The sequence below is a fragment of the Protopterus annectens genome, chromosome 11.part0 (genome assembly GCF_019279795.1).
Source record: "Protopterus annectens isolate FY-2018-M chromosome 11.part0, PAN1.0, whole genome shotgun sequence".
Taxonomy (NCBI): Eukaryota; Metazoa; Chordata; order Ceratodontiformes; family Protopteridae; genus Protopterus; species Protopterus annectens.
In genome coordinates this window covers 1,225,916,725-1,225,931,222 of record NC_056745.1, presented here as the reverse complement: position 1 = coordinate 1,225,931,222, position 14,498 = coordinate 1,225,916,725, and the positions used below count along the sequence as shown (strand labels likewise).

General features: G+C 39.1%; 1 protein-coding gene across 5 annotated transcripts in view; it reads left to right on the top strand.

The window, feature by feature from the left end:
* The window catches only part of SHANK3 (SH3 and multiple ankyrin repeat domains 3), a 7,266,504-nt gene that overhangs the window by 6,321,748 nt on the left and 930,258 nt on the right, over nucleotides 1-14,498 (top strand). For all 5 annotated transcript variants that reach the window (XM_044088609.1, XM_044088608.1, XM_044088610.1 and 2 more), the window contains one exon: nucleotides 10,633-10,768. In XM_044088609.1, the coding sequence (XP_043944544.1) occupies nucleotides 10,633-10,768 (136 nt within the window). The remainder of the gene's footprint in view (nucleotides 1-10,632; nucleotides 10,769-14,498) is intronic.

Here is a 14,498-nt window from a genome sequence, read left to right as displayed (position 1 = left end):
TCTGTAATAGACTCTTCCTGCAGGTAAAGAAGTGTGATGTTATATCTTCCTTCAAGCAGGACCTAAATAATTGAATGGATATTCATAAATTCACCCCAGGCTTGACTGGTTTAACCCTCCTTGAGAGGGGAGGTACAGTCCAGTGTGGAAAGTAGCAAGGTAAAGTGGTCACAAGACTCAATAGCCTTGAACTTTCTATGATTCCTATGAATTGTTTGAGACCAAAACTCCTCACAAGTGGCAGGCCAGTGAGGACAGATACAACCTGCTTAGAAGTTAATGATGTGAAGAGAAAAGAAGGATGGTCAGAGAATCAGCTGCTAGGAAGTGCAGGATCAGATCAGATTGAATATGTAGGAGACAGTGCAGACCTCTTCTAATAGACTGCCTGCTGTAGGAGGCGCATCAGTGGCTAGATGAGTGCTTACTCTCAGTTTCATTTCAGGCCATTCTTTGTTCTCCCAGCAAGTTGTTTATCTACTCCCAAAGCCCTTAGGACTGGCTAGGACGGCAGCTTAATTGCTATGTAAGATGCATACTTTACATATGCTTATCAGCTTTTTTTGCAAGGCTATATGGAGTGTTTCTGAAGCAGGTCCTGGTCAGCCTTGCAGACCTGTCACAGCCTCGAAGACCCACCAGTTTATATCTGTGAGTCTAATTCACTGCTTTACTTCAGGTATTATCTGCTTCTGATCTTGTTCAGTTTTTGGTTGCCAAGTGGAAAAATATCATCTTATGGTGGAACTGCTTTTACAACATCCATTTTATGAAGCATCATTTGACAGCTGCTAAGTGAAAGGTACTGGTCTTTGTAATTTCTATTCTGGAAACCATAGTGATGGTTGAATATTTTTTTTTTTTGACATGTTGAAGGTAATAGAATTCACTCACTGCAAATCTACTGCCTGTTTATAGGAATCATTTTTCCGTCAGGTTTATTGCTGATAACAGTTCCAGAGTAGTGAATTTTCTGGATTTATGTTTGGATGTAGTGTGCTCATTTACACCTTGCATAATGTCTAAACCTGAGAGATAACTGGATATTATGCAAAGTGCCCATCTCCTTTTACTTTATAGTGGAGCCTCCTATGATTTGTAGCACTTTCTCCTATTTTAAAATACTGAAAAGTTTATTGTTAATTTTCCATATGTATTAACTTTTGTTGAGGGGTGGTAGGCAACATGCAGATGCTTTGATTTTGAGACATGTCTTGGACATTGGGTCTTCTTCCCCAGGCATGGCACACAGAAAATGTTTTACAGCTAAGGGTATGAATCCACCACTGACTGTTTCAGTAGCTATGTCCATCTAATAGCTACTGTATATGTGTAGTATATCTGCTGAGAAGAGATATGCTTGATTAAGCCAAAACATTATAAAGCAAATATATCAAAGTCATGTTCTCCTAGTCACACATCCAGGTCATAAGACTGTTTGCTGCTATATACATTGGGCAACCCAAGTCTAATGTCTGGGGTGCATTTATCAGGAGTTGCTATTATGTCTTCTGCATTAATTTTCCATGAGCAAGATAAATAGTTCCAGGACTGCATTCTGTGTCCCCTGCTTTTAAAATGAGTTTGTTGAGCCTGCTGCCATTTCTGGAACTGCTTGGAGCTTTTGCTGCTGGTAAGACGTGACCAAATGTTCGTTCTTTATATGGACAGAGTATGAGCAGATTTTCAAAATGAACATTGCATCAAATCCTAGACTGGTCTGCCAGTGACATTGACTGCTCTTCAGACTTGTTAGCCAAAGGCACCCGAAGATGGCATCCTGGGGACCTTTGTGGCCACAACATGAATGAAGAATACACTTGTCCAGTCTGTACCACACACTTGGCAGTTAAAATGAGTTTTGCAGTGATGCTGTAATGCAATATATTGAGTCAGTTTGGTTCAAACTAAATAGCAGGAAAAATAAAGTTAACAGTTTAAGGACAATTAAGGCTTTCTGTAAAGGAAACAGGATGTTAAATTATTGTGACTGCCACTGATTACAGACAATGCATATTCTGATCAATACAGACAATAGTAGCAGAGAGCATTTGTATACTGCTACTTTGTTTAAAAGCTTGACAACTAGCAGTTCGGAGGAGCTGACGCAGTAGACTGGCACTAATGTCAGATGTACACCACAGTGTTTACATAGACAGCTGTTCTACTTGATCTCAAACAGGTTGCATAGATGCAGATTGCCAAAAAGTTAATGTATGAATGAGTGAGAAATGCAGACTCTGCCCTTCCCATTTATAAATGCCAAATATTCATCTGTGTTGCTGTGGCAGAAGAAATGCAATGCACAGTGAGGAAGAAAATCAAACAATTTGATAATGCAGCATCCTGTAGCATTTGATTGCTCAATTGCCAGGTTTAGGGGATGCCAGCCACAATGTATTATATTGTATAACTGAGATTCACAATACCTGCATTTATTTAATGTAGAGGCAGGGGAGAAGGGGTAAGCTTAACACTTATGCAGCAGTAAAGAGCTCTCTATAGGATCAAAGAAAAATCAACTTTATATTAAATTATTAGACACTGTTAGTGCCAGAATCCACTCAGCACTAGACATTAACTGTATCGTTTTGCTGTTAAATCTCTTAGCTTTAGCAATGTCACAAAAAAGTTCATACATTATGTCCCTTCTTAACCAGTCTGAAGCATTAGAATTCTTACTAGGAATACAATTTGAGAAATTTCTTACTCATTGTAGTTTATAATTGTAAACTTTACACACACTAATGATGGTTAGTTTGCACAGTCAAGCTAAGCCTTGGGACCCTTCTTTAAACTGGTGGTGTTTTGAAAGGTTCTAACATTCTAATCATCAAGACCTCAGCACTGCATGAATGTTTTACTCCTGTGGGAAAAACAAGTCCAAATTAAAGACTACCCAGTGTACTTTGTTAGGTAACAGATCTGATCATGTCTCCATTAAGGTAGTAGAACATTTATTTATTTACCTGATGGCTGCCTCACACCCATAAAGAGGATTTGGCCAAACACAAATAAGTGCTATAAAATGATTTTTTTAAATTTGGAATGTCTATTGTTGCCTTGAGTTCAAAGATGATTTATTTGGAATGTCTCTAGTGGCACTATAACAAGTCATTCCCCTATCTCCAATAGTCACCGTGTTTTGGATGTAGTTCTATATCTCCAAATTTATTTTTTTAAGCTAGACTATATGCAGCCATTGCAGTTAATACTAAGTTAAGACATTGCCTTCTTGATCAATAAGTTTATTTCTGCCTTTGAGTAGTTGGAAAATGTATAATGCTAAATCTGAGTGTGATCTAAACTTCATTTTGCTAATAGCATAGATTTGTACTGCACAAAATGTCGTGATTATGCTCCATAAACAAGAAAAATGCAAGCTCCAACTCCTTTCGAGCTTCTATTAAGTACTTCTAAGTACTGTTAAGATCAGGTCTCACACTAAGGATTAAGAGCAGACAGTTCCAGATAACAAAGAACAGTGAAAAAAGTACAATGGCTTTAAAAACTGTTACATATTTCACTCTGCCACACTTATATAAACAAAATCTGTGGCAGAACAAAGTATCTAACAATTTTTAAAGCCACTGGGCCACTTTGTTTCTCTCTGGTGTCTGCTTGGCAGTGCTAAGTGTTTTACCAGCTGTCATTGTGTTTGAAAGCTGGTAAAACACTTTGCATGTCTATACTTTTCTTTCCGCAGCTGTTATTACATGGAGGAGGCAAAATCCATGCACTACAAAGAATTAAGACCAGGTTTCACCAGTCATAACCATCTTATTATCTGTTCTTGACATGGATGCCCAATTTCTTCTCTTAAACTATGCTCTTGAGGTGAATTTCTTGGTATCCAAGTCTTGTAACAAAACAAGTTGGCTATGATCAAATAACTAATCCTAATCCTTTTTGATAAAGTTATTAGCAAACTTCAAAGAGCAACAGATACTTTGGATTTGGTGTCCCTTAACCTTTTCAAAAATGATCACAAAGTTAGTAAACCCTGGAATGTAATTGTTGCAGAGTGAATGTCCCCCTCTGTGAGAATAGTTGATAGAGCAATGATTGTAATGTGAATCAGCAAGCTCTGTTTTTGACTTGCACTTACAGCAGTTCATATCATCAAAGGCGGTCACTAGGCTAATGACCCCACTGGACATTTATAAGCCTTGGACTTGCAGTTAATAATATATAATAAAGCCACTTCTTCCTCCATCAACCATAATTTTGGAGTATTTTTAAAACCATATGCCAGTTGACCTATGCCAAATGTCAATGAAAGGAATTAGCTCCCTCCCTCTTTTAGTCAAATAATGGTATTGAGAAATGGTGTTTCAGCATTTAATAGTGTGATATACACTTAGCAATGTTCAGTCACTTGTCAATGCCCAATCTGTTCTTCTGGTCTAGTGACATTAAAAGGGATGCTGTAGTTCCCTGCAACATTACTACAGGCTGAAGTTAAATTCCACTGTTTTCATAACACTGACTATTCTTCATTCAGTCAAGCCCTAAAAACTGTACAGAAGGATATAAAACCCAGATCCATTTCAGAAATAAAGACACTCCTTGTTATGAGTCCTGCCGCTTCATAAATAAACTGCTATGTGCATTTAAATGTAGCAGATCTCTCTGTAACATTATTAAGGCTGTAGGGGGGCTTCACTCCCCTCCACCCTTTGACATAGTGGATTGTGCATCCACAACCTGATTTGTATATATCCCAGTGCTGAGATAATTGTATCTTCAATGGGGGAATACTCCAAGATGTTGCAAACGCAGACTTTCTTGCTCTAACACTCTTGCTAATCTTAGGATTGCAGTTATAATCTGCAAAATCTCTGTAGATGCACACTAAATGGGCGAGCAGTGCAGTGGTGCAGTGGTTAGCATTGTCACCTCACAGCAAGATGTTCTGCAGTTCAATTCAAGGCTGGGGTGCCTTCTGTGCACAGTCTGCATGTCCTCCCTGCATTCATGTAGGTTTCGTCTGGGTGCAACGGTTTCTTCCCATATTCCAAAGACATGCATCTGGAATGTTTTTCCCCAGGCCTCCACCGAAATGGGCTCTGTCCCAGTCAGACTTTCCCAGTAAACAAATGTTAATAAAAAAATAAATAAACCATTTCAAAATGTTCTCATAACACAATATTTTAGTTATAAGATGTCCACTTAAACCATCACACATATTCAATGTTTATGGAAATACTGTGACAATAACTAGTCAAAATTTCAACTTAGAAATGCTATTATAATAAAATATGTCAGCACATGTAATCAGGATAGTAGATAAGATGAGGGCAGTAGACACACCCAGTTACACTTTCGACTTTAGCAAAGCATCTGATGTAGCACTAAACAAAAAGTCGGAGGGCGATAAAATAAAAAAAAAAAAAACACCGGCCAGATAAAAGAATATAGGATTATAACAAATTGAGTTCACTTAGATGAAATAATTTTTAAGAGGGATAACCACAGGAGTCACTGGGAGACTGTTTTCTTCTATAATTCATGAATATTTGACATTGCAGAATGTCTAGAAGGGAAAGTATGCATTTCTTCTGGTGTCACAAACATACTCAATAGGGCTAATACACAAGAAGAAAAGGATATTACAATATTAGAGTAAGAGTCAGAATCAAGGCAGCTTTAATTTAGTGCTGAGAATGGAAAATAATTCAGTTAGAAAGTGAGAATAAAGGAAAAGGATGAAAGGTAATAGCAATAGTACAGGTGGCGGGTAACTTTAGAAAAAAACGATAAGGAAAACTAAAGACAACGGTAGCTTTTGTTTATTTATTTCACAGGAAGGGGAATTGGACCACTAGGATCCCTTTTCAATCACAATACAGTTATAGTACATCAGCAGAGAATAATACTAATGATGATTAATAATAGTAATAATAATAAACATGACAATAAAGTGTTATCAAGGATAAACCACTGATCCACATGGACCATTTTAGACTCTGTCTGGGTAAACCATCTGGTTAAGTGACTTGTTAAGGGTCACAAAGTAGGCAAATGGAATCTGTTTGAATCTAAACCAGGACAGATGCAGGGAATAGCCATATCAGAAGTAGATCCATTTCAGGATCAACCCAGGAACATTGTCACACATTTGGGAAATGGAGGATGTGGGAATCAAATCCAGGAGTGCTGCAGGACATGGGTATATCAACTATAGGCTGGGATTTATAGAAGTGTGGATCACACCGGTGTAGCAGTAAAACCAAGGGAGGATCACTGCATGAAGCAACTGAAAGGTGACTAAAGACGTAACAGGTAGCAGCATACCCAGTGGGAAACTACATAATAAACCAGACTGGTGGTGTTACACACTAAATGGGTGGGTGGCACAGTGGTGCAGTATCACAGGAGCAGTCTTACCACAATGTGGAGGTGCAACATACATGACATCATATGAAAGCCACCCCACGGCACCCAAAGCAGTACGCATGGCTCCAGGTAATACTGCTACAGCCAGCACTAAACAGTGGCGGATGTCCTCAGATAGGGCAACATATCACAGCACTGCACAATGTACAGTAGGAACAGCAAGGTGAGTGTGCACACAAACGTGGCCAACCTACTCATATAAATGGGAAAGAAAATGGGTGGACAGCAAAGGGAAAACACAGGGATAAGCAGAAAGGAACAGACGGTTGTGGAAAAGGAGGGCATGTGTGTGTGTGTGTGTGTGTGTGTGTGTGTGTGTGTGTGTGTGTGTGTGTGTGTGTGTGATACTTCCACCTCTGTAAAATCTTAGAATGTATAAATGTAACTATTGTTTGTGTATAAATGTAAATTAAAATGTAACTACTCTACTACTCTGTGTTTAACTGGAACTTAGTGTAATGCAATGTAAGCAAATGGAGCTTTTTCCCTGGGCCTCCACTGAAAATGAGTATTACCCATTTGGGCCTTCCCTGTAAACAAAGACAATTAAATAATATATATATATTGTAGGAATAGATCCCATTTTCATTTTTAAAAGAGAATGTAAAAAGGGAAAAGTAATGAAGGATGGCTTCAGATGGTTTAGATAGTGAAGGCCAAGTAGTGGATGCAAACAGACAAATATGGAGCACAGCCACAGACAAATAGCAGGTTGAACATTGGAAGGATACATACAGACAGATGGTAGCTGATTCATGATAGATAGGGCTGGGAAAAAAACAAGGTATGTGCAATGACACAGAAGTGTGGAGTAACCCATGACAGGGATAGGGTGGGTTACTGGCATGGCCATCTGCCAGCATGTCCCAGCGTACAGCAACACCAGGCATAAGACACCTGGGTGGCTGATGTCATGGACTGGTTGTTCTCTGATGGTCCATTTGCCAGATTCTGCAGGTCAAGCTACTCATCAAGTTGCTCCAGAATGCACTTTGTGTTGTTGATGCAGCTGTCCAGCAGCACGTGCACCTCAGCAGCAACCTGCTTGTGCGCCTGTTGCTGTGTCATCACAGGTGACACAGACACAGACACACACACACACACACACACACACACACACACACACACACACACACACACACACACACACACACACACACACATATCTGGCTTCAGAAAAAAAAAAGCCTGTATCTACTTCCAGAAAGGCAAAATAAATTATGACACCATGGAACAGCTCATGTCAACTCTACCATACAGCCTCTGCTTTCCTGCTGAGAGGCAAACACAGGCAGTTGTGGTGGCCCACCAGCAGCTGCAATGGTTGGTGGAGAGAAAGGTGAATGAGGCTACCCCACATCCTCTGCCTGAAATAGATCTACATATATCAAATACAATGGAAGAAGATGATAAAGCGTACACATATGACATGAACAGCATTTCAGCTGTACACTGGAAGGCTAAATAAGATATACACACCCCAACGTGAAGAAATGCTTCTGCCTTCTGTAACAACCACCCATATGTAAATGAAGCTTCTCATCAGATGCAATGTCAAAGAAGCACTGCTAAGCATAGGTGGAAAGTGCATAAGTAAGAGATAAATGTCCCCCCAAAAAATTTACAGTACATCTCTGGCTGCATCTCCTGAACATCTGTTTTCTATTGTAAATATAGGTCAGGGACCACCACCTCAGATCATCATAATAATATCTGCAATCTTCCCTTGTTCAAATGATGCCCATGGCATCAGATAGCACCCATGCCAGGCTGAATTAGACATCAGGTGCAGATTAAAGTTCCCTCCAATAGAATAAGGACAGCATGCCTTTCATTGCGCACCATGCAGGAGACCTGCATTTTTCGTTGCAGAACATACCCATGGCACCTTAGCAGGTATGTTCGAGGTGCAAAATGGTAAACACCTGAGTATGTATGCACACATTACTGAATCATATAGCAGAGACTGTACTGATGCACAGTGCTGAGGTGGTAAATGGCCCCCTTTGACTTGGGGATGTGCAATGATATCACATGCTTCCTGCCAAATAGTACATGCACAGCTTGAACTGCTAGGTGGGTGTAACTCAGTGTGCAGCCTGAACAATTCACAGACATTGGCACTATCTGACCTCATACATGGCCCATGTTAATGCTATATAAAATAACACTACCATCTTGTACAAGACTGCTCTGGGACATAGGAACATAATTTATTGGAACAACTGTGAAAGTGCTGCGGACATGGACTATTACAGCCAGAATGAAGGAGAACTGGGATGATAATGCAGCGCTTTCTCTTTTGTATTGCCTGAGGTGGAGGGTCAGTGTTTGTGAAAGTGGGACATAAGTAAAGGTGATCAACATATGGGTGATCCACCTCAGATATGGCACACACAGTGAGGGCAGTACAATACACAAACATGTGAAGATGTGCAGGTACAAAGATACTCAGGCATTCACACATGGCACAAGCAGGGCCACCATATGAGTAGTACAACACACAAACATCTGAAGATATATAGGCACAAAGATACTCAGGCATTCACACATGGCACAAGCAGGGCCACCACATGAGTGGTACAACACACAAACATGTGAAGATATATAGGCACAAAGATACTCAGGCATTCACACATGGCATAAGCAGGGCCACCACATGAGTAGTACAACACACAAACATGTGAAGATATATAGGCACAAAGATACTCAGGCATTCACACATGGCACATGCAGGGCCACCACATGGCCACATCACAAAACTGCACATGCCTGTGGGAGGGAATATAGTGACCATATGGTATTGCAAGGTATACTGTAGCATACACAGACTGAATAATTGCCATGACTATATGTACTTGTAGGGTCATGATACCATAAATAGAGGGCAAATGGTATCTGCATGTGATATGCAGGTCAATGCAGTGGAGGTAGGATGTTGACAGTAATACCTACATGATGTAGACAAGTACACACATCCATTAGATTACATGTTTTCTGAGCAAGTATACAGTTGGGAATATGGCCACCTGTGGGAGGCAGCACCTAGAGAAGTTCACAAGGCCTGTGAATAATGTGCTAATGCAACCCCCTCCACACGTACACACACAGATACAAGGCATGCACTTACTGGCCAAAAGTGGTGCAGACCAATACATGACCAGATTTGGCAGGGCAGAATGGGGGATGTGAATGGTGTGGGACACCATAATGTCCACTACAACAGATTTAAGACAACCTACAACTACAAAGACCTCCATATAATATGGCAGCAACAGAAAGAGTCGTATACAAAACTGCACCTGTTACATAAAATACTCTACAAGATAAAATACAAACAACTAGCAAACTAATTATCTCTTTAAAGCCCTTGAAATACACCAGTCTAATAAATGTAAGTATAACTGTAGTTGGAGAAAAGGTTAGATTCACAAAATTTGGTTTCTAAGCTATTGAATTAAAATGATACTATGTCTAGCAATGTGAAACCATGGTGACATTCACACAACCAGTGTAAATATGCAAATACATATTGCTAGTATCCTTGTATGTAATGCAGTGACTTACATACCTATGCTATAGGACTGAATGTGACATTAGTAGTATGCAAAGTTAATGTAAATTATGGGTGGAAGAGTTAGTTATAATATAGCCAGAATGATACAATTGGTTATAATGTAACCTAGATGTAAACAGTGGTTTTAAAAAGTAATGCAGAAAGTAAACTGTAAACATTGTTTTGAAAAGTTGCTACTGCATCATTGTCCAGGTCATGGCTGAAAATAATCTTTGCTCCAATTTACTTACTCGGCTAACAAGCTTAAATCAACCAAGCAATCTATCAGTCATTCAAACAGTCAGTCCTATGGTTCTCAACATAATCCATTTCTGAGAAGTTACCAAACAGAGCTGAATCAGTTAAATCAGTCATTGTTATTTTATATAGAACTCTGTGACAATTAATTAATTCCATTGATCTGTAGGTGGATTGTCAAAGGCATATACTTATTTTATGTACCTTTCAATAAACAATGAACACCCTGCTATAAAATATTTGGCAACAGCAAGGAGGTATTCCTACACCAATCAATCTGCTTAAGAGTCACCTTTGGAAACAAACTTGTAGTACTCACTTACATGTAAAAAGTAAGGAGACACCAAACTGTAATGAGTGCAAGTTTTTATTATGTGAAGCAATTAACAGTGTTCTTTCTTATCTTCCTTTTTTTGTAGGTGAATGGTGTGAATGTGGTGAAAGTGGGTCACAAGCAGGTGGTGAACCTGATTCGTCAGGGAGGCAATCACCTGCTCATGAAAGTCGTCTCTGTGAGCCGGAAGCCTGAAACGGAGGATGTAGTTCGCAAGAAAGGTAAAAATGCAAACATTATCTTTTAATAAGAAACATTTTGCATATGTGTGACATGGTGCAATTGTTTGACATTCATAAATATGATTGGTTGAAAATGGCCATAAAGACGAAGGTATCCTGTACATAATGGGGTAGTGGTCTTGCCGTATGCTAGGTGTTAAATGTTGATCGAGTAGTGTATATTGGCAAAGCATTTAGACATGAAGGAAAGGTCAAACAGCAGCATTATTTATTGGGTTAGCAGAAATAAAACAGGTATCTCATCTGGTCAAATGACTATTAAGGTAGGCTTAAGGATACAAAATCTGTAGCATCTAGGGTGGAAACAACTGTAACATGCAATGTATGATAGCTCTGGAGACAGCTGTGTAGATTCTGTCTGTGTTTCACTATTATCCAGGCATATCAGCTAACTCACACTGAATGGCATTTGCAATAGATGCTACCCCAAGTAAAAGAAAATAGTAAAATACAGGAAAAAGTCCTCAGCAAAAATGCATTTCAGATCAGTTCTATATTAATGTTTTGGAGGGATGTAAAAGAGTGGATACCTGGATCGACAGAGAAGCCATCTCTAGTCATTTCTACAGAAATGCATTTAGTGTACAAAAAGAATCTCTCTCTCTCTCTCTAGATATATATATATATATATATATATATATGGGTTCCGTACTAATCCCCGACACACTTTTTCCCGAAGCACTCATGGCCGAACATACTTACGTGAAAATGCTGTTCACAGAAGCAGCATTTTCATGTAAGTATGCTGTTGTGGAAGCCGTACCACAGTGCAGAGAAGGGAAGATTCCCTTTTCCCCACTGTAGTGCAGTCTTGCAGTGAGAATGTTAAAGCAGGGGGGTATGAGGGGTGCAGGGGGGGGCACAGCCCCCATGCATAAATGCTTTTTTCTTTTCTTTTTTTTTTACACCTTTTAACGAAAGAGCTTTTTTGGTAAAAGCGCTTTCATTAAAATTTGTTTGGTGATGTTGGGTTTAACTATTGCAACTTCGTGCAATAGTCCTAAACCCATATATATATATATATATATATATATATATATATATATATATATATATATGTATACAAACGGACACATACATATGCATACACATATTTATGCAGACACACACACACATACACACACACACACACACACACACACACACACACACACACACTATATATATATATTAGGAATTTGAAATTTTTATTTGGAAGGTTGTTCTTTACACCCCATAATTATCTATAAGGAAAAAATATGCCTATATATCCTTCCTGAGATGAGCAGCTCCTGTCTTCAGGATGTGTTCCATTTTTGTTGCATGTGTTCTACAGTCAGATTTCTTTAATGCCTTCCTTCTTCACTCAGTCCCATTATCTTCATTACTTTTGGCATAGATCCTGACCCATTTTAACTGCCCCCTACTCAAATGCATACATCCTGCCTCTACTGATAGATACTGAGGGGGGGGGGTCTGCAAAAAAACCTAGAAAGGATGACAGCATCACCAAATTTCCACTCAAACAGATAAATAATTATTTTTTCCTCAGTGGTTCTCTTTGTGCTGCTTGTATATTCCACTGTCATTTTATATAACCCCCCTCTTTTTCTTTAGGTCCTCTGATACAACTAACCCCATATTCTTTTTAGTTCTTGCTAATGTTAGTACCCAGTCTCAATGCTGTGTATTTTTAAGACACACTTCTTTGGAATGGATGCATTTAACAAATGTGTAATATGTAAGTTGTTGTGTCTTTCGGTTAGGGGTCGCCACAGCAGAACTCCGGTCCTCTAATGTTTGGTAGTGGATTTTTACGTGCCGTGTTACCAGCCCTGATGCACAACCTTCAACGAAGGCACGCCCATTCACGCATGCCTCCACACAGAAGACGCTCTAGCTGAGAATCGAATGGGACAACGTCTTGCTGTGAGGTGACAACACTGCCGCAGCACCACTACTGCAGGTAATATGTAAGTAAAATTATCAAATACCAAACATTAGCAAGTTTTCCAAATTTGTCAAGTTTCCTGTCATCACTTTAGGCCTCTTGCTTATTTGTGCTCTCTTAATGCTTTGCTCACTGTCTGCAAAGAAGAATGCTTTTAACTATAGATCACTGACAAATTCATGTCAAGCTAAGGTCTGCACTACTATGACAATTGTATAGCTTTTATTAATTGAAAATAGCCCAATGGAACACAGGATTCTTCTACATTTGGATCTGATTTTTTATGAGGTTTGCTTAAGTGAGAAAAAAAGCTCAAATGGACAAATGATGATAGACAAGGTTGTTGTCAAAATCTTTAATGTACTTTATATTATAACTTTGTGCATTGTTATAGCTTCTTTAATAAGAACATATTTTAAATTTGCAAGGATCTTTGAGGTGATCAAACAAGATATACTGAAATGAACATGCTAATATTTTCAAGCTGCAACACAAAATGAAAAACAAGCAGAAAGTACTCTCTTCAGGGAAAGATGTTACTTATTTTCTAACAGATATTAAAGACCTTCGTCCTTAGACTATGACTTTTGTCCTTAGCCTATATCAGAAATAATATGACATAAATGCTGCAAAAAGGTACACTGGCAACAGCTAATGAACCAAGTAAAACATTAATAAATAAAAAAAAAAAATCAGTCACAAAATAGGTATTTAAAAAAACACAACTTAAGCAGAAAAGTACTGTTAATAGCAGTATTACAATATTAAATACTACTAACCACCTCAAGTTGAGATTGGACTGAATCCACTTTCTTTTCCATGTAGTACAGTGACAAAAGAGCAACCAATGCTCAAGGATTAAGGCATGCAGAATTTTAAAGGGTTTAGGAGCTAAGCTTGGGCTATACTACTCATATATATCAGAACAACTAGATGTCTTAAGGATATGTTAAAAATCTTCTGATTGGCTCAGTGAGGGATATAGAGACAGGGTTCAAAGAGTCATTTGAGATAATAAGTCTTTGTACAAAAGATGCACCAAGAAAGTAAGAAGAAGAAAGAGAGTGAAAAGGCGGACAGACCCACTAAGATTCATTCATGTGTTCATAGGTAGGTACTAGGCTATCGGCCCTAGGGCTATATAAGCCTAGCCAAACAGTACCCTGGCTTTTGCCACCCAAGAAAATTATTTTCCTGTGTCCCTGTCAAACAGAGCCACAGATGTGATCCCCAGGGTGAATTTCCTATTTCCCATCCAGTCATCAAGATTTTTCTTGAAGAGTGCTAATGAGGAGCTTTGTTTGATATAGATAGGTAGTCTGTTCCAGAGTATGGGAAGTCTCTGAGACAGGAATCTATCCCTCCCGCATTTTCTTTTTATTGTAGTGACAAGGTTTAGGTCCCTAGAGTGTGTAGCTTGGAGGGATTTGGATTTCTTTACGTGGAGCATGTCCAACAGCTCTGGGTTTGACATAGCTTTGTAGTTAGGCAGAGATTGCCTCTGAGTAGGCGATATGTGACAGAGTAAAGATGGAGTTTTTTCAGATGGTCGGTGTAGGGCATCTGTTTGAGGTCAGTAATTCTCTTTGTGAGATATTTCTGTGGCCTTTCCAGTTGTTGTAGATGTCTTGTCAGGTACATACCAAAAGGGGCGTTGTACTCTATAATGGGTCTAATGAGTGATTAGTAGAGGGGAACAATGACCTCTTTTTTCCTGGATGAGAAACCTTTTGTGATGAGGTGTGCCACGTAGAAGGATTTCCTGACTACTGTGGCAAT